This window comes from Moschus berezovskii, chromosome 4, assembly GCF_049115385.1.
Source record: "Moschus berezovskii isolate FMDL1 chromosome 4, NW_MosBer_1.0, whole genome shotgun sequence".
NCBI classification, from domain to species: Eukaryota; Metazoa; Chordata; class Mammalia; order Artiodactyla; family Moschidae; genus Moschus; species Moschus berezovskii.
Genome location: NC_142463.1, coordinates 43,353,270 through 43,373,736, shown reverse-complemented (window position 1 = coordinate 43,373,736; position 20,467 = coordinate 43,353,270). Strand labels below are relative to the sequence as shown.

At 40.9% G+C, this 20,467-nt stretch overlaps 1 protein-coding gene across 1 annotated transcript in view; it reads left to right on the top strand.

Moving 5' to 3' along the window:
* The window catches only part of C4H1orf141 (chromosome 4 C1orf141 homolog), a 41,956-nt gene that overhangs the window by 1,582 nt on the left and 19,907 nt on the right, over positions 1-20,467 (top strand). Inside the window, 2 exon segments of the mRNA XM_055403240.2 lie at positions 3,395-3,552; positions 18,017-18,129. Coding sequence (XP_055259215.2) covers positions 3,395-3,552; positions 18,017-18,129 — 271 coding nt within the window.

Here is a 20,467-nt window from a genome sequence, read left to right as displayed (position 1 = left end):
GCAATATATATAGATATATGTAAAGAAAATTGTATATAAGGAAAATGATATAAAGAAAGATTAATAGTTTTTGGCCTCTTCCCACTAATCCTCTCCTCTGAGGCAAACTCCTTTTAGCAGTTGAGGATTATCCATCTACATCTTTTGTAGTCTTACAAAGATATACAAATATGAATATATGATTGTATACATACATTTATCTTTACTTACAAATATCTATCGGAGAAGGCAATGGCACCCCACTCCAGTACTCTTGCCTGGAAAATCCTATGGATGGAGGAGCCTGGTAGGCTGCAATCCATGGGGTCGCTGAGAGTCGGACACGACTGAGTGGCTTCACTTTCACTTTTCATTTTCATGCGTTGGAGAAGGAAATGGCAACCCACTCCAGTGTTCTTGCCTGGAGAATCCCAGGGACAGGGGAATATAAATATACAGCTACATATTTACATACACATATATTTGTGAAGATAAAGTATCTCTATTGATAAAAAAATGAAATACAATATATAAATCAGTTTGGTAATTGCTTCTTTATTTTTAAAAATTTCTTATTTTGAAATAATAGTAGACTCAATTCCATGGATGGAGGAGCCTGGTGGGCTGCAGTCCATGGGGTTGCAAAGAGTCAGACACGGCTGAGCAACCTCACATTCTTTCTTTTTATAGTTCCTTTTAGAGAAGGAAATGGCAATCCACTCCAGTGTTCTTGCCTGAAGAATCCCATGGACGGAGAGGCCTGATGGGCTGCAGCCTATGGGGTTGCAAAGAGTCGGCCACGACTAAGCAACTAACACACACACACACAGGAAGTTACAGAAATAGTACAAATAGTTCCCTGTGCCTCTCCTCAGTTGACCCCCAAAAGTAACATCTTACATAGTTGTAGTTCACTAGCCAAAATCAGTATGAGTCACACCCAACATTGACACTGGTGTATTACTATTAACCAGACTACAGACTTTGCCCAATCATCTCCATTTTTTAACCTTTATTCATTTGTATCTGTTCCATATTAAACCTCCATCCTATAAAATACTCCTTTATGTTACTTCTTTGTATTTGGATCAACTTGTTGTTATTGTTTAGTCACTAAGTTGTGTCCAACTCTTTGTGACCCTGTGGACTATAGCCTGCCAGGATCCTCTGTCCAGGGAATCTTCCAGGCCAGAGTACTGGAACGGGTTGCAATTTCCTCCTGGAGGGGATCTTCCCAACCTAGAGACTGAACCCATGTCTTTTGCATCTCCTGCATTGCAGGCAGATTCTTTAGCACTGAGCCACCAGGAAAGCCCATTCCCCCATCTCAGTTCTGTCTCTATCCCCAGCAATGACTAATCTATTCTTCATATCTATAGTTTTGTAATCTTGAGAATGTTATATAAATGAAATTATTCAGCGTGTAGAATTTTGAGATTGACTATTTCACTATGTTCTTGAGGTCCATTAAGTTTTTGCATGAAGTAATAGTGCGTTTTTTTTATGGTAAATATTATGTAAAATTTATTGCTGAGTAGTATTCCATTATATGAATGTACAGAGTTTCAATTGCTTACCCACTGAAGGGTATTTCATTGTTTTCAGTATTTTGCTTTTAAAAATAAGGCTGCTAAAAAATAAGCTGAAGTAAAGCTGCTATGAATATTTATGTACAGGATTTTGAATGAATGTAAGTTTTATTTCTTTGGGGTGAATGCCCAAGAGTGTGTCTGACAGTGCAGTGTCTGTCTCTCAGAATCAACCAGAGCCACAAGAGTTTGGTTTGAGTTCCCCCTCCCTGTGCCTCAGTCTGGAAATGGCCTTCAAGGATAAGCTAGGCTATTGGAGGGCTGACCTCATTTGTTTCTCTTTCCTCAGGGATCATGGTCCTACTCTGCCTGTTTCCTAATGCCTGATTATAGTTGTTTTCATATACTTTGTCTGGTTTTCTAGTTGTTTATAGCAGAAGGACGATTCCTGTAGCACTTAATCCCTCACTGGCAGAAACCGAAGTGCTTATATCCTATGATTTCCTTTTCAAGTTATTATTTCTTTATTCCTCTGTGCAGTTCTCTGAGAGAGCATTTTAGAGAAGATTTTCAGCTCCTTAACTCACTCTTTCAGTTCAGTTCAGTTCAGTCGCTCAGTTGTGTCCGACTCTTTGCATCCCCATGAATCACAGCACGCCAGGCCTCCCTGTCCATCACCAACTCCCGGAGTTCACTCAAACTCATGTCCATCGAGTTGATGATGCCATCCAGCCATCTCATTCTCTGTCGTCCCCATCTCCTCCCGCCCCCAACCTTTCCCAGCATCAGGCTCTTTTCCAGTGAGTCAACTCTTTGCATGAGGTGGCCAAAGTATTGGAGTTTCAGCTTTAGCATCAGTCCTTCCAATGAACACCCAGGATTGATCTCTAGAATGGACTGGTTGGATCTCCTTGTGGTCCAAGGGACTCTCAAGAGTCTTCTCCAACACCACAGTTCAAAAGCATCAATTCTTCGGCGATCAGCTTTCTTCACAGTCCAACTCTCACATCCATACATGACCACTGGAAAAACCATAGCCTTGACTAGACGGACCTTGGTTGGCCAAGTAATGTCTCTGCTTTTTAATATGCTGTCTAGGTTGGTCATAACTTTCCTTCCAAGGAGTAAGCGTCTTTTAATTTCCTGGCTGCAATCAGCATCTTCAGTGATTTTGGAGCCCCAAAAAATAAAGTCTGACACTGTTTCCACTGTTTCCCCATCTATTTCCCATGAAGTGATGGGACCAGATGCCATGATCTTCGTTTTCTGAATGTTGAGCTTCAAGCCAACCTTTTCACTCTCCTCTTTCACTTTCATCAAGAGGCTTTTTAGTTCCTCTTCACTTTCTGCCATAAGGGTGGTGTCATCCACATATCTGAGGTTATTGATATTTCTCCCAGCAATCTTGATTAGCTTTACCTTTTTTGCGCTTCAGTCCATCTGTATAAATACTTTAACGGAATTCTCTTTTGATTGCTTTCTTAACTCAATTTCTGGCTCTGGCTCTACCATGTATATGGCTCCAGGGAGAGAAGTGGGTTGGAGGGACCTGCCTGCTATGGTTCCAATAACTCTACGGATTAATAATTGCCTTTGCTGAATATATAGGTCATTCTTAAATTTGGAACTTTAGAATTCTAAACTTCAGAGGGAGCCTTCGTGAGCATCTAGTAAAACACCCTCACTTAATAAATAGGAAAGGAGTCTGTACACAAGCCCTCCAATTTTCAGTCTGCATTATTTTTCCATTGTTGTCTGCCACATAAATTCTGTGCATGAGGGTGCATGTATAAAGTGAGATTAAATTTGTCCTTTCCATACAGGATTTTCCTCATATGAAATGTACTCTTTTTTTTTCACTGTGTTATATTTTGGATTTGTTGCAGAAAAACTGCCTTCAGAGTCAAGTAAAGAAAAAGATTTCAGTGATACCCCTGACGTTTGATTTCCAGTTGGAACTTGAAAAGGATATTGCTACCTCCATGTCTAAGACAAACTCAAAGATCACAAAAGACAGATCATATGGCACTAAAAAACCAAAAAGGTTATCATTATAACTACCTGAAACTTTCAGTGTGAAGTTTTAGAGCATTATTTTTATTGACTTAGATTGTACAATCTATATTAAATGTAAGCTTTGTCAACATAGGTATATTTCATAATGGTTATGAGTTACAGTATGCTAGATTAGTATTCTGAATACTAGTTTATAAAATATTATAATATTTCACCATTGTAGATGATAATTGTACACAGTAATTATAATTCTAAATGTTTAAAGAAAGACTTCTTGAGCTTTATTATATCACTCCAAGTTAATATCAGGATTTATTTCAAGCGGCAACCAATATACTGAAAAAAAAGATATTCCTAGAAAACTAAGTAAGGCAGTTTCTCTGTGTACTTACAAGGGGTAGCCTGAATATGTAATAACTGGTCTTTCACTGGCACTATGCATGTATGTAATGAGGTATACTTTTTCCAGGCACTAGAAATGTGGAGGAGACCCAAGACAAGAAATAATAAGATGTAGAATCAATAGTGTCAATACTGCTGTTACCTCATTTATTTTTATTCTTAGTAACTCAACTTTCTGGTGGGCTTTCCCAGTGGCTCAGTGGTAAAGAATCCACCTGTCATGCAGGAGACATGGGTGTGATCCATGGGTCGGGAAGATCCCCTGATGAAGGAAATGGCAACCCACTCCAGTATTCTTGCCTGGGAAATCCCACTGAAAGAGTAGCCTGGCGGGCTATAGTCCATAGGGTCACAAAATAGTCAGACATGACTTGGCAACTAAACAGCAAAAACAACTCAGTGTATTAAATGCAGTTTCACAGATGACAAACCCAAGTCTTGGTGAGCTAAAATGACTTGCCCAGAGTCACACAGCTAGCAAGTGGCAGAAGCTAGATTTAAATACTAGCTAGATTTAAATTTCATAGCCTATGCTCTTATCGCTACCACATTCTACAGACTGATTTCCAGCTTTGGTCTTGGTGACTAGATGTATTTTGTTGTTTTGTACTTAGGTAGAGATCATAGATTGGAAAGCAGATTGGGGTGGGTAAGAGATTAGAATGAGAAATGCTGAGCTTTGGGGCACCCAGGTGGTAGTATCTAAAAGACAGCTGAACAAACATGTCTGAATATAAAGTAAAACAAGGCCATTTAGACTCAAAATACAGCTTGCTGCTGCTGCTGCTAAGTCACTTCAGTCGTGTCCGACTCTGTGTGACCCCATAGACGGAAGCCCAACCAGGCTCCCCCGTCCCTGGGATTCTCCAGGCAAGAACACTGGAGTGGGTTGCCATTTCCATCTCCAATGTGTGAAAGTGACAAGTGAAAGTGAAGTCGCTCAGTCGTCTCCGACCCTTAGCGACCCCACGGACTGCAGCCCACCAGGCTCCTCCATCCATGGGGTTTTCTAGGCAAGAGTACTGGAGTGGCTTGCCATTGCCTTCTCCGCAAAATACAGCTTACTCAACTGTATTTTTGTTATTTATGATTTACCAGGGTGTCAGAACATGTTTCCATTGTGCAGAAAATAAGTTTGTTTCTAGGACAAATAAATATTAATGGTTTATATACTTTAGCTTTATCACAAGCTTCTTTCACTACTAGTTTGTTTTTATGTAGATACGGCCAATACTTTTACTTCAAAATCATTTATAGATCTATCCATGTTAAAATATACTATTTTAATAATACATAGAAAAAGCTGCATAAAATAGAAGTTGTGCATGTAGAGAAGGGAAAAATAATATATCTTATTATATATTATGTATTGCTGCTGCTGCTAAGTCGCATCAGTCGTGTCCGACTCTGTGCGACCCCATAGAGGGCAGCCCACCAGGCTCCGCCATCCCTGGGATTCTCCAGGCAAGAACAGTGGGTTGCCATTTCCTTCTCCAATGTATGAAAGTGAAAACTGAAAGTGAAGTCGCTCAGTCATGTCCGACTCCAAGCGACCCCATGGACTGCAGCCTACCAGGCTCCTCTGTCCATGGGATTTTCCAGGCAAGAGTACTGGAGTGGGGTGCCATTGCCTTCTCCAATATTATGTATTATATAATTATAATTTTAAATATTTTATATTTGTATATATTTAAAATTTTTATTATATATATGTAAGCCATTATGTGATAGCATAATATATGGCCAATGACCCATTAGATACATTTAAAGATAATGTGCAATGTGTCTTACGGCAGCATTTTCCAGGATGATACCACTGCTTTCCCTTTTCTGTCTGTAGATTATAGTTTATAAAGGCATCATTGATCCTTTCTTTAGTGATAATATCAATAGCTGAGTAACGTTGCTTTGAATTGTTTAAGTCTGGCTAACTTGAAGTTTGAAATTAGTGTCTAAATTTTGAAAACAAACTGGCACATAGTTTCAAGATTCAAAGACTGAGTAAATTTTGTTTGATCAGTGCTCAGAGGACCAAAACTAGCACACATGCAAAAAAAAAAAAAAAAAAGTACGGGAAAATCAAAAGAATTTACATCATAATTAGGGTGTAACCCAGGCCAAAAGAAAGAAAATTTGGTTGAAGAAATTAAGAGGATCTAGCAATGGCAAGCCACTCCAGTACTCTTGCCTGGAAAATCCCATGGATGGAGGAGCCTGGTAGGCTGCAGTCCGTGGGGTCGCTGGGAGTCGGACACGACTGAGCGACTTCACTTTCACTTTTCACTTTCATGCATTGGAGAAGGAAATGGCAACCCACTCCAGTGTTCTTGCCTGGAGAATCCCAGGAACGAGGGATCCTGGTGGGCTTCCGTCTATGGGGTCACACAGAGTCGGACACGACTGAAGTGACTTAGCAGCAGCAGCAGTATGTATAGATAAGCCCAACTGGCAGTATATCTAGGCTCTGAAATTTCCTTCTAAGACTACTTCTAACATTTTCCTCCTTTCAAATAATTTTTCTCATGTAGCGATTTTGAGCTGTCACTCTTGCTTGAATGATTGGCCCTAAACCAAATTCAAATAAAAAATTCTTACAGATGACTTCATTTTAACTTTTAATAGTAGTGCTGCTATCACATACTACTGTAATTTAATTTATTAACTTTATTCTACAAGTGTTGATTGAGTGACTGCTATACTCTGGGCATCTGACAGCAACTGTGAAATACCTCATCAGTGGGGATTCAGATAAGTGAACAGGCAAGCACCAGTTGCTATAGAGAGATTCCTAATGTGAGAATCAGCAAAAGTTTCTAGAGGAGGTGGCCCCTCAGGTGAGACCCAGAGAGTTAGTTAAGAGGCTTCAACATTTAAAAGAAAGAGATTCCAGGCCAAGACAATAACATGGACAAAGGCTCAGCAGAAGTAAAGGAAAGTGCAGCTCATTTGAGGAACCAGAAGAACTTTAGTGTTACTAGACTTGAAAGGGATATGAGGCAGAGACTGGAGACAGATTGGTAAGAAATTGGGCTAAAAAGATTACCAAGGGCTTTATGAGCCAGGTGAAGAACTCTGGACAATCTCTTCCATGAGGAACCACTTAAGGGCTTAACTGGGAAGTGCGAACTTGGATTCTAGAAATATCATTGTGTAGTAAAGTTAAATTCAGTCGCTCAGTCGTGTCTGACTCTTTGCGACCCCATGAACCGCAACCGGCCAGGCCTCCCTGTCCATCACCAACTCCCGGAGTCCACCCAAACCCATGTCCATCGAGTCAGTGATGCCATCCAACGATCTCATCCTCTGTTGTCCCCTTCTCCTCCTGCCCTTAATCTTTCCCAGCATCAGGGTCTTCTCAAATGAGTCAGCTCTTTGCATCAGGTGGCCAAAGTATTGGAGTTTCAGTTCAAAATCAGTCCCTTCAATGAACACCCAGGACTAGTCTCCTTTAGGATAGACTGGTTGGATCTCCTTGCAGTCCAAGGGACTCTCAAGAGTCTTCTCCAACATCACAGTTCACAGGCATCAATTCTTTGCAGCTCAGATTTCTTTATAGTCCAACTCTCACATCCATACATGACCACTGGAAAAACCATAGCCTTGACTAGACGGACCTGTGTTGGCAAAGTAATGTCTCTGCTTTTTAATATGCTGTCTGGGTTGGTCATAACTTTCCTCCCAAGAAGTAAGCGTCTTTTAATTTCATGGCTGCAATCACCATCTGCAGTGATTTTGGAGCCCAGAAAAATAAAGTCAGGCACTGTTTCCCCATCTATTTCCCATGAAGTGATGGGACCGGATGCCATGATCTTAGTTTTCTGAATGTTGAGCTTTAAACCAACTTTTTCACTCTCCTCTTTCACTTTCATCATGAAGCTTTTGAGTTCCTCTTCACTTTCTGTCATAAGGGTGGTGTCATCTGCATATATGAGGTTATTGATATTTCTCCCAGCAATCTTGATTCCAGCTTGTGCTTCCTCCAGCCCAGCGTTCCTCATGATGTACTCTGCATATAAGTTAAATAAGCAGGGTGATGATATATAGCCTTGACGTACTCCTTTTCTTATTTGGAACCAGTCTGTTGTTCCATGTCCAGTTCTAACTGTTGCTTCCTGACCTGCATACAGGTTTCTCAAGAGGCAGGTCAGGTGGTCTGGTAGTCCCATCTCTTTCAGAATTTTCCACAATTTTCCACAACAGTCAAAGGCCTTGGCATAGTCAATAAAGCAGAAATAGATGTTTTTCTGAAACTCTCTTGCTTTTTCGATGATCCAGCGGATGTTGGCAATTTGATCTCTGATTCCTCTGTCTTTTCTAAATCCAGCTTGAACATTTGGAAGTTCACGGTTTACATATTGCTAAAACCTGGCTTGGAGGATTTTGAGCATTACTTTACTAGCATGTGAGATGAGTGCAATTGTGTGGTAGTCTGAGCATTCTTTGGCATTGCCTTTCTTTGGGTTTGGAATGAAAGCTGACCTTTTCCAGTCCTGTGGCCACTGCTGGGCTTTCCAAATTTGCTGACATATTGAGTTCAGCACTTTCACAGCATCATCTTTTAGGATTTGAAATAGCTCAACTGGAAATCCATCTCCTCCACTAGCTTTTATCATAGTGATGCTTCCTAAGGCCCAGCTGACTTCACATTCCAGGATGTCCGGCTCTAGGTGAGTGTGAATGATCACACCTTCATGATTATCTGGGTCATGAAGATTTTTTTTGTACAAGAGGTTATTAAAAACTATGAGAACTCCTCAGAGAACCTAACCTTTTAGAATTCACAGTATCGCCAAAAACTGCCTCTTTCAGGAAACAAGTATCTTGCAACGAGTCCTTTTTCAGCCGTAACAGAATGGTTACTGAAATAACAGAGGATAAGGGGGCAAGTTTTCCCCTCATATCAACAATGATATGCTGATTACCTTGGCTATATTGCACAGATTTAATTCCTCCAGATCTGGAGATGCAGCTCCTAGTCTCATATGTGTGTGTATGCTCAGTTGTGGGCTTCCTTTGTGGCTCAGCTGGTAAAGAATCTGCCTGTACACGGGAGACCTGGGTTTGATCCCTGGGTTGGAACAATCTCCTGGAGAAGGGAAAGCCTTCCCACTCCAGTATTCTGGCCTGGAGAAGTCCATGGACTGTATAGTCCATGGAGTCGCAAAGAGTCAGACACGACTGATCTTCTTTCACTATGCTCAGTTTTGTCCAACTCTTAGGGACACCATGGACTGTGGCCCATCAGTTTCCTCTGTCCATGGGATTCTCCAGGCAAGAATACTGGAGTGGGTTGCCATTTCCTCCTCCAGGGGATCTTCCCAACTCAGGGATCGAACCTGTGTCTCTTGTGGCTCCAACATTGGCAGGCAGATTCTTTGCCACTGAGCTATCTAGGAAGTCCCCTGGTCTTATAAGTTCCATTAATTATAACAGGATACCAACCTCTACCAGTGCTCACAAACCTCACTCCTACATGAGCCAACATGTCAGATCTGATTCACACAGATTTCAGCTCAGCCTAAACCTTCCATCATAATCATGAGCACCAGTACCAGAGTAACTCCTACCAACTGCATACCTTTTTCATTTTTGATCTCTGCTGCTGCTGCTAAGTCACTTCAGTCATGTCCGACTCTGTGTGACCCCATAGACAGAAGCCCACCAGGCTTCCCCTTCCCTGGGATTCTCCAGGCAAGAACACTGGAGTGGGTTGCCATTTCCTTCTCCAATGTGTGAAACTGAAAAGTGAAAGTGAAGTCGCTCAGTCGTGTCTGACCCTTAGCGACCCCACGGACTGCAGCTCACCAGGCTCCTCCATCCATGGGATTTTCTAGGCAAGAGTACTGGAGTAGAACAGTAAAAACCTTTCCAACTTTTAAACAGAATGGCAATCCAGGAATCTGCTATTTGGGTGAATCATCATTTATATTTGAGAACAAAACAGAAAAGTTTTTGGACTTGAAAGACTTTAGAATGTAACCTGTTTATTTATTCTCTCTGAGGAACCTACTTGGAGAAATATTTTTATCCAAATTTAAATTAAATATACGAAGGCAATGGCAGCCCACTCCAGTACTCTTGCCTGGAAAATCCCATGGACAGAGAAGTCTGGTAGGCTACAGTCCATGGAGTTGCTAAGAATCAGACATGACTGAGTGACTTCACTTTCACTTTTCACTTTCATGCATTGGAGAAGGAAATGGCAACCCACTCCAGTGTTCTTGCCTGGAGAATCCCAGGGTCAGGGGAGCCTGGTGGGCTGCCATCTATGGGGTCACACAGAGTCAAACATGACTGAAGTGACTTAGCAGCAGCAGCAGCAAATTAAATATGAATAAAATTAAGATCCAAACTGAATGTCTTTATTACACAAAAATGTATTTGAAATTTTCCCATGGTGCTTGAATGAAACTGGATTTCCATATCAAAATGGCCGCTCTATAAAAACATAAAGCATTCCAATAATTACCAGGCAAGTGTTCCCTAAGAGATTTCCAGTTGAGAAGGGGCAGCCTTAGCGCAACCACCATGCTTCCATCTGAATTGTTTCTTTCTCTGGTTTTCTTTTGTGTGCCAGTGCCACTCACATGGTCCATTCCAGGCCCATGCAACAGCCTTCCTTTAATTCCAGCCCATACAGCACAAATCAAGGCCTTTACCTGTGCCTTTCCCTGTTCCCTCTAACTCAACTGCAACAGGATATAATTTCATAGGGGATTTTTCTAACTATAAGACAAAAGGGAGGAGGGGAAGGGTTGACTCTTTTAAAAGTCCACATAGCCCCAAACCAATACAACTTCAAAAAGCAGATTTATAATTTTATGCTAGTGAAGTCACCTACCAAATTTATAACTCCAAGTCCAATTCCTCGTATTTTTTGAGAACACGGTACTAGGAACACAAGTTTTATTCCTAGACTCTTATCCCCTCCGTTCCTTCTTTCTACTCTTGGGAGAACTCTCCATAGGTGTCTTGTATTTCTGTACATTTGTGAGCAAAAGCACTGGCTGCCTTTGTTCCTATCTTTTCTAGGACATTTGTATAGCAGACAGCCTTGGAAGACAAAGAAAGTGCCCTCCTCTGAGCAAGAGCAGGAATATTACTGCCCATTATAAAGATCTGGGTTCCCCAAACTCAGGGTTCCATTCCCGTAACATAACCCAGTGTGCATGCTGATGTCTTCTGCTTATTGCCCTGTGGAACTGGGGCTCAGAGAATTAATGCAGTACAATCCCATGGATGGAGGAGCCTGGTAGGCTGCAGTCCATGGGATCGCTATGAGTCGGACATGACTGAGAGACTTCACTTTCACTTTTCACTTCACACGTTGGAGAAGGATATGGCAACCCACTCCAGTGTTCTTGCCTGGAGAATCCCAGGGACAGGGGAGCCTGGTAGGCTGCTGTCTATGGGGTCGCACAGAGTCGGACATGACTGAGGTGACTTAGCAGCAGCAGCAGCAGCATACCACTCCTATTGCTGTGTGTGATAAATAGTCCTTTGTCTCTGATCCAGGAGTCTCATGTCTTCCAAAAGAGATGAAATTGTATCAGGCCAACTTGTTACTTTGTAAGCAGGGTCAAATTTCTGACTTTTCACAGCTCTTCACACCTACTTGGAGGGAAGGAGCTTGTGATAGAATGACAGAAACTTGTTACTTCTCTTAAACTGAGTGGTAAAATTGTGGCTCATTCCTCAGTGACTAGTATTCTTATCCAGGTGCCCCTGAGCTTAGAAGGAACCTATTTTATAGCTATTTTATCTATCCTATAAGTCTACCTGCTTCTAGGTAGCAGGATTTATAATTTAGTTATACCTAAACTAAGTCCGGAGAAGGCAATGGCAAGCCACTCCAGTACTCTTGCCTAGAAAATCCCACGGATGGAGGAGCCTGGTAGGCTGCAGTCCTTGGGGTCGCTAAGGGTCGGACACGACTGAGTGACTTCACTTTCACTTTTCACTTTCACACATTGGAGAAGGAAATGGCAACCCACTCCAGTGTTCTTGCCTGGAGAATCCCAGGGAAGGGGAAGCCTGGTGGGCTTCTGTCTATGGGGCCACACAGAGTTGGACACGACTGAAGTGACTTAGCAGCAGCAGCAGCAAACTAAGTCCACAAAATTAATCCATATAATAAAATTTTAGGTAAGAAAGAGAACGTGATAAGGGACTCAGTTCAGTTCAGTTCAGTCGCTCAGTCGTGTCTGACTCTTTGCGACCCCATGAATCACCGCACATCAGGCCTCCCTGTCCATCACCAACTCCTGGAGTTCACCCACACTCATGTCCATCGAGTCGGTGATGCCATCCAGCCATCTCATTCTGTCATCCCCTTCTCCTCCCGCCCCCAATCTTTCCCAGCATCAGAGTCTTTTCCAGTAAGCTAAAAATGACGTGATTAATTGAGGAAAGAGTTTGTGTAAAGATAATTTTACAAGTACCTAGCACTTAGTTCAGTTTCTTTTTTATAAATTAAGTGCGCATCTACTAAAGGACCAATAAATAAATAAGTAAATAAAGCTGTCATTGCCCAGGAATTCCACCAAATTTTGCTTTCCTCTCATAAGCACTTTGAATCTTTAAGAGTATTTTGCAAAATTAGCATGTTTAAGACCTCCCCAAAGAATGGTAAAATGACCACAATTTGAGAAATTGAAAGGAAAAAAAGACAACAAAAATGCACAGTACTAGTAATGGGAAAGGAAGAGCTATAAACATGGATGTAGAAGAGATTAAGATAATTGTGAGTACATTGCTCAGTGGGTGAAGAAGCTGCCTGCAATGCAGGAGATGCAGGAGACACAGGTTTGATTCCTGGGTCCAGAAGATCCCCTGGAGGAGGGCATGGCAACCCACTCCAGTATTCTTGCCTGGAGAATCCCATGGACAGAGGAGCCTGGCAGGCTACAGCCCATGTTGGATGCAAAGAGTCGGACATGACTGACGCAACTGAGCACACTTATAACCATGCTGCTTTGAAACATGAGTCTGGTAATGGATGATCTGGGAAACTATAAATGGTGAAAATAGAACTAACAACAAGAAGAAAACATAAATAAATCAATAGCTAGAAAAATTTGAGAAAGCTGTCAGAAAACTATCTTTTACCAAAGCACCACCTTGAAGTTGTGTCAAGGGTGAGTTTCTTCAAAGAACTATTTAAATGGTTTTTGAGCATAGACAAAGATGAAATACTTACAATTCTTCTCATAAAGACAACTTTGATCCTCAAGTCTGACCAGGAGAATATAAAACCATTATAGTATTTCACTTATAAATATAGATTTTTTAAAAATCTAAAATAAAATATTGACCGTTTCATTGTCTGTTCTCAACTCAGGACCATATAAAACAGTTTTATATTTCTCCATTTCATTCTGACCATTTTTGGTTATTAAAAGTTTGTGCAGTTTAGTATTTTGATCCTACATATTAGTCAAGGGTTTCCCTCCCCCATATGTAAGTCTAGTGACATTGAAGGACCTGAAATGAAAAGGGTATGGCCAGCAATTTGATTCTTTCTGTCCTGACCTGTACGTGGGGGTGGGCATGGTCTTCCTCCAGCACATCTCCTCCTCTTCCCTCTTTTAATCTATTTTTTTTTCCCTTCTGTTAGGGGAACACTTGTAATAGAGCCAGCTCCCACCAATTCCTTAGAGCTGAGAGTTGAATTTGCAGGGATTTTGTGAGATCATTGTTAAATACAGTCATTATTTAAATTAAATATGTAAACTAAAAATTCATTGACATATTAAAACAAATACTGAAAATGCATCATTTCCTCATTATTTTCATACATTTTATTATTATCTATTTTTTTGAACTCCCTTCAGTTCAGTTCAGTTCAGTCGCTAAGTCGTGTCCAACTCTTTGCGACCCCATGAATCACAGCACACCAGGCCTCCCTGTCCATCACCAAAGCCCGGAGTTCAATCAAACTCTTCATCTTATTTATGAAGCAGAAATAGAGTCACAGATGTAGAAAACAAATATATGGATACCAAGGGGGAATGGGGGCTGGTGGGAAGAATTGAAAGTTGGGAGTGATATATATACACTATTGATCCTATGTATAATATAGATAACTAGTGAGAACATACTGGATAGATAACTAGTGAGAACATACTGGATAGCATACGGAACTCTATTTAATGGTCTTTGGTGACCTAAATGGGAAATAAATCCAAAAACAGAGTGGATATATGTATATGTGGGCTTCCCCAGTGGCTCAGTAGTAAAGAATCTGCCTGAAATGTAGAAGACACAGGAGACAAGGGTTCAATCACTCAGTCAGGAAGATCCCTTGGAGGAGGGCATGGCAACCTACTCCAGTATTCTTGTCAGGAAAAATCCCACGGACAGAGGAGCCTGGTGGGCTACGTATGGTCCATGGGGTCACAAAGAGTCAGACGTGACTGAAGCAATTGAGCACGCACACACAAGTATGTGTTTGGCTGATTCACTTTGTTGTACAATAGAAACTAACACAAAACCATAAAGCAACTATACTCCAATAAAATTTTTGAAACAAACTTGAGTGCAGAATTTTGGCCTAACCCTCTGGTTGAATGGAATTGAGAAAACCTGGGTGAGAAACAGATTGCAAAGGAAGTGAAAGCAAATATTTGGTTTTGAATATAAGTTGGAAATTCCCATAATACATCTAACTGCAGAAGTCATGAAGCAGCTGGATTCATAAATCTGGAATTCAGTGAAGAGTTTGGGGTCTGTACTAAAAATCCAGAGAATAGCAATCTGTAGATAATATTTAAAGGTGGAGGACTAGATGATATGAATTAAAGATGAGTGTCTGAGGTCTAAGTCATAGTATTTAAAGGTCAGAAATACCATGAATTATATGGTAGTATTAACTTCATTCCATACCATAAATCACCAACTCCCGGAGTTCACTCAAACTCATGTCCATCAAATCGGTGATGCCATCCAGCCATCTCATTCTCTGTCGTCCCCGTCTCCTCCCACCCCCAATCCCCCCTAGCATCAGACTCTTCTCCAGTGAGTCAGCTCCTCGCATGAGGTGGCCAAAGTATTGGAGTTTCAGCTTTCACATCAGTCCTTCCAATGAACACCCAGGATTGACCTCCTTTAGAATGGTTGGATCTCCTTGCAGTCCAAGGGACTCTCAAGAGTCTTCTCCAACACCACAGTTCAAAAGCATCAATTCTTTGGCGATCAGCTTTCTTCACAGTCCAACTATCACATCCATACATGACCACTGGAAAAACCATAACCTTGACTAGACGGGCCTTTGTTGGCAAAGTAATGTCTCTGCTTTTTAATATGCTATCTAGGTTGGTCATAACTTTCCTTCCAAGGAGTAAGCGTCTTTTAATTTCCTGGCTACAATCAGCATCTGCAATGATTTTAGAGCCCAAAAAAATAAAGTCTGACACTGTTTCCACTGTGTCCCCATCTATTTCCCATGAAGTGATGGGACCAGATGCCATGATCTTCGTTTTCTGAATGTTGAGCTTCAAGCAAACTTTTCACTCTCCTCTTTCATCAAGAGGCCTTTGAGTTCCTCTTCACTTTCTACCATAAGGGTGGTGTCATCTGCATTTCTGAGGTTATTGATATTTCTCCCGGCAATCTTGATTCCTGCTTGTGCTTCTTCCAGCCCAGCGTTCCTCATGATGTACTCTGCATATAAGTTAAATAAACAGGGTGACAATATACAACTTTGACGTACTCCTTTTCCTATTTGGAACCAGTCTGTTTTTCCATGTCCAGTTCTAACTATTGCTTCCTGACCTGCATACAGGTTTCTCAAGAGGCAGGTCAGGTAGTCTGGGATTCCCATCTCCTTCAGAATGTTCCACAGTTTATTGTGATCCACACAGTCAAAGGCTTTGGCATAGTCAATGAAGCAGAAATAGATGTTTTTCTGGAACTCTCTTGCTTTCTCCATGATCCAGCAGATGTTGGCAATTTGATCTCTGGTGCCTCTGCCTTTTCTAAAACCTGCTTGAACATCTGGGAGTTCACGGTTCACATATTGCTGAAGCCTGGCTTGGAGAATTTTGAGCATGACTTTAGTAGCGTTCAGTTCAGTTCAGTTCAGTCGCTCAGTCGTGTCCGACTCTCCGCGACCCCATGAATCACAGCACGCCAGGCCTCCCTGTCCATCACCAACTCCCGGAGTACACTCAAACTCATGTCCACAGAGTCGGTGATGCCATCCAGTCATCTCATTCTCCGTCATCCTCTTCTCCTCCCGCCCCCAACCTTTCCCAGCATCAGAGTCTTTTCCAGGGAGTCAACTCATCGCATGAGGTGGCCAAAGTATTGCAGTTTCAGCTTCAGCATCAGTCCTTCCAATGAACACCCAGGATTGATCTCCTTTAGAATGGACTGGTTGGATCTCCTTGCAGTCCAAGGGACTCTCAAGAGTCTTCTTCAACACCACAGTTCAAAAGCATCAATTCTTCGGCGATCAGCTTTCTTCACAGTCCAACTCTCACATCCATACATGACCACGGGAAAAACCATAGCCTTGACTAGACGGACCTTGGTTGGCAAAGTAATGTCTCTGCTTTTTAATATACTATCAAGGTTGGTCATAACTTTCCTTCCAAGGAGCAAGCGTCTTTTAATTTCATGGCTGCAATCAGCATCTGCAGTGATTTTGGAGCCCCAAAAAATAAAGTCTGACACTGCTTCCACTGTTTTTCCATCTATTTCCCATGAAGTGATGGGACCAGATGTCATGATCTTTGTTTTCTGAATGTTGAGCTTCAAGCCAACCTTTTCACTCTCCTCTTTCACTTTCATCAAGAGGCTTTTGAGTTCCTCTTCACTTTCTGCCATAAGGGTAGTGTCATCTGCATATCTGAGGTTATTGATATTTCTCCCAGCAATCTTGATTCCAGCCTGTGCTTCTTCCAGCCCAGCGTTCATGCTATGAAAGTGCTGCACTCAATATGCCAGCAGATTTGGAAAACTCAGCGCTGGCCACAGGACTGGAAGAGGTCAGTCTTCATTCCAATCCCAAAGAAAGGCAATGCCAAAGAATGCTCAAACTACCGCACAATTGCACTCATCTCACATGCTAGTAAAGTCATGCTCAAAATTCTCTAAGCCAGGCTTCAGCAGCATGTAAACCGTGAACTCCCAGATGTTCAAGCAGGTTTTAGAAAAGGCAGAGGCACCAGAGATCAAATTGCCAACATCCGCTGGATCATGGAGAAAGCAAGAGAGTTTCAGAAAAACATCTATTTCTGCCTCATTGACTATGCCAAAGCCTTTGACTGTGTCGATCACAATAAACTGTGGAACATTCTGAAAGAGATGGGAATCCCAGACCACCTGACCTGCCTCTTGAGAAACCTGTATGCAGGTCAGGAAGCAACAGTTAGAACTGGACATGGAACAACAGACTGGTTCCAAATAGGAAAAGGTGTACGTCAAGGTTGTATATTGTCACCTTGCTTATTAGTAGCGTGTGAGATGACAGCAATTGTGCGGTAGTTTGAGCATTCTTTGGTATTCCCTTTCTTTGGGACTGGAATGAAGACTGACCTTTTCCAGTCCTGTGGCCAGTGCATTGGTGATGGACAGGGAGGCCTGGCATGCTGTGATTCATGGGGTCTCAAAGAGTTGGACACGACTGAGTGACTGAACTGAACTGAACTGATACCATAAATAGTCAAAGAATTTAGAGGAGAAAAGTTTTTGTTCACAGTAAATAGATGTTGTGATCCTATCTGGTATACTGCTCTGGAACCTGAACTCACCCTAAATCTATATCCCACTGCTTGACTAGAGTTGGCAGTGTTCCTAATATTTAATTTAACACATTTCTAAGGTATTTTTCTAAAAGGGTCAATATAGCTTTTGAGCAGTAGTTTCTTGAGTGCCCTCAATCCTGTAACACCAGCAGTTTTCTCTATTTCATTCTTACTAATATTTTCAGTTTCTGGTTAATCAGTCCCAATCTTTTACACTGTACTATACTATATTAAAACAATAACATTCAAATCTATGTAACTGGGACTTGACCACATTTCTTCAGATGTATTTTTTAAGTTATAAGTTTTCTGATTATTTTAGATTAATTTTCTTTCTTTCAGATATGTCTCCTTCAAAAATATGCCTGAACCTAAAAAAAGTGATTTTCAAAACTCAAATTTAAGACCACCCTTTTTGCCAACAAATATAAAAACTCAGGAAATCAAGTCAACAGGTAATGTTTTGTGTAACATATTTGCCTCTCTTTTGATGTATTGAATGCTTTTATTTACTACTTTATTATTTATTGGTTTGTCTTATAGTTCTTATAATTTGTCTTATAAGTTCTTACAATTTGATGCTTCTGTTGAAAGCATTTGCTTGAAAATGCTTGTGAAAGATTTCAGTGAGCTATCAAGGATTTCCTAGGAGAAAGAGATGATAAATATCAGAATAGGCAATTTGTACAATTCACAAAAAAATCATATTTTTATGTTTATTTTGCTAGAAAGAAAATCTTTAGATTTCCTTTCAACTCAATCCTGAATTTTCTTATTATTGTTTTTTAAAAATCACTCAAGTCTGGACATCTTGTTTAGTAGAAACTTACTTTATAGGGACTGTAAAAGAATTAACTTTCCTAAAAACTTAAGGAATTTGTAAGCTAGGAACCAGCATTCTAGTTCCTCAGAGAATTTGGGTGTTTTATGTCATCTTTGTTGTTCTTTATCTGACATTGTCAGAAAAATGTCTAATTGTGTCATTCTTATCAACAACATTGACTGAGATGCCTTGCTTCTGTGTTGTCCCATTTGCCTCATTTCTGTTAATCTTCATAATCTGATTCCTCAGAAGATTTGTTTACATATACTGTCTCTACTCTTTCAACTTTTGTTCAAACTCCAACCTGCTGCAATTTGTTTTTTGCCTCTACCATCCTACTGAAGCTACCCTGAATAAGGGTACAAATGATCTCCGTGTTGCTAAATCCAAAGGATTTGTGTTTTCATTTTCTTCCACTTCTCAATACCAGTGTAGTTAGTTCGTCACTCCCTCCTTCTTAAAACTCTGTTTTTCTGCTGTCTCACCTCTTCTCAGTCTCTCTTCTTAATTTCTCTTCTCCATCCTTAAAGTACTGTATTTGCTGAGAGCTCAATCTTCAGCCTGCCTCTGTTTCTACACTGTCTCCTCTTAGGTAATCTAATCCAGTCTTATAGTTTGAAATACCATAGCTGCTGCTAAGTCACTTCAGTTGTGTCCGACTCTGTGTGACCCCATAGACGGAAGCCCACCAGGCTCCCCTGTCCCTGGGATTCTCCAGGCAAGAACACTGGAGTGGGTTGCCATTTCCTTCTCCAATGTGTGAAAGTGAAAAGTGAAAGTGAAGTCGCTCAGTCGTGTCCGACCCCTAGCAACCCCATGGACTGCAGCCCACCAGGCTCCTCCATCCATGGGATTTTCCAGGCAAGAGTACTGGAGTGGCTTGCCATTGCCTTCTCCGTTGAAATACCATAGAAATACCATTAAATCCTTCATTTGTATCTCAGTCCAGACTTGTCCTGTGAAGAACAGATGCCTATACTGAACTGCATATTTGATATCTCCACTTAACTCACTACATCTTAAACCTAATATCCAGAACTGGTCTCATGATTCCTTGTCCTAACTGTCCTTGAAAACTTTCTCCCATTCCTCCTGCCCCTCAACAGCATTTCATTCTCAGTACTTTGATCAAAGTGCACCAAGTGACTCCAGTCTAAAACCTAGAGGCCAGGCCCTCCCTGGTGTTTCAGTGGTTAAGACTTACCCTTCCAGTGCAGGGGGTGAAAGTTTGATACCTGGTCGGGGAACTAAGATTCCACATGCCTCACAGCCAAAAAACCAAAACATAAAACAGAAACAATATTGTAACAAATTCAATAAATCCTTTTAAAAAATGATCCACATAAAAAATCTTTTAAAAATAAATAAAGCAAAATAATAAAGCCTGGAAGCCATCCTTCATCTCCCCTTTCCTTCCTCTCTAAAGTTCAATACATCGACAAGTTCTTTTCATTCTAACTCATCTTGAATTAATTAATTATTTTTACTATTTCTGCTATCACCACTCTAATCCAAATCATCGTTTTTGTGTGTCAGCTATAGTAGCTTGCTGACAGGTATTTCTTCTTTCATTCTTGCCTTCTTTCTAATCAATTTCCTTCTTTTTTTGTTAAACCATTTTAAGTTATGAAATAGCACACATTATATAAAGTGAATATAGCATAAAATATGCAGTATAATAATCAATTATAAAAGTAAACACCTATATAACCATATTGCAAGTCAAGAAATAGACCATTTCCAACATCCCATAAAACCATTTGACCTTTTCCAAATCACTTTTCCCTTCCTTGTCCCTGGGGTTACTACTGTCTTGATTTCTGTGATCATCACTTCCTTTTCTTTACATTTTTATCATCTATTTTTTGAATCTCTACAAAATATAGTTTGCTTGGTTTTTACTGTACATGAATGTAATCATGCCATATGCATTCATTTGTATTTTCTTTTTCTTTCTTAGCATTGTTTGT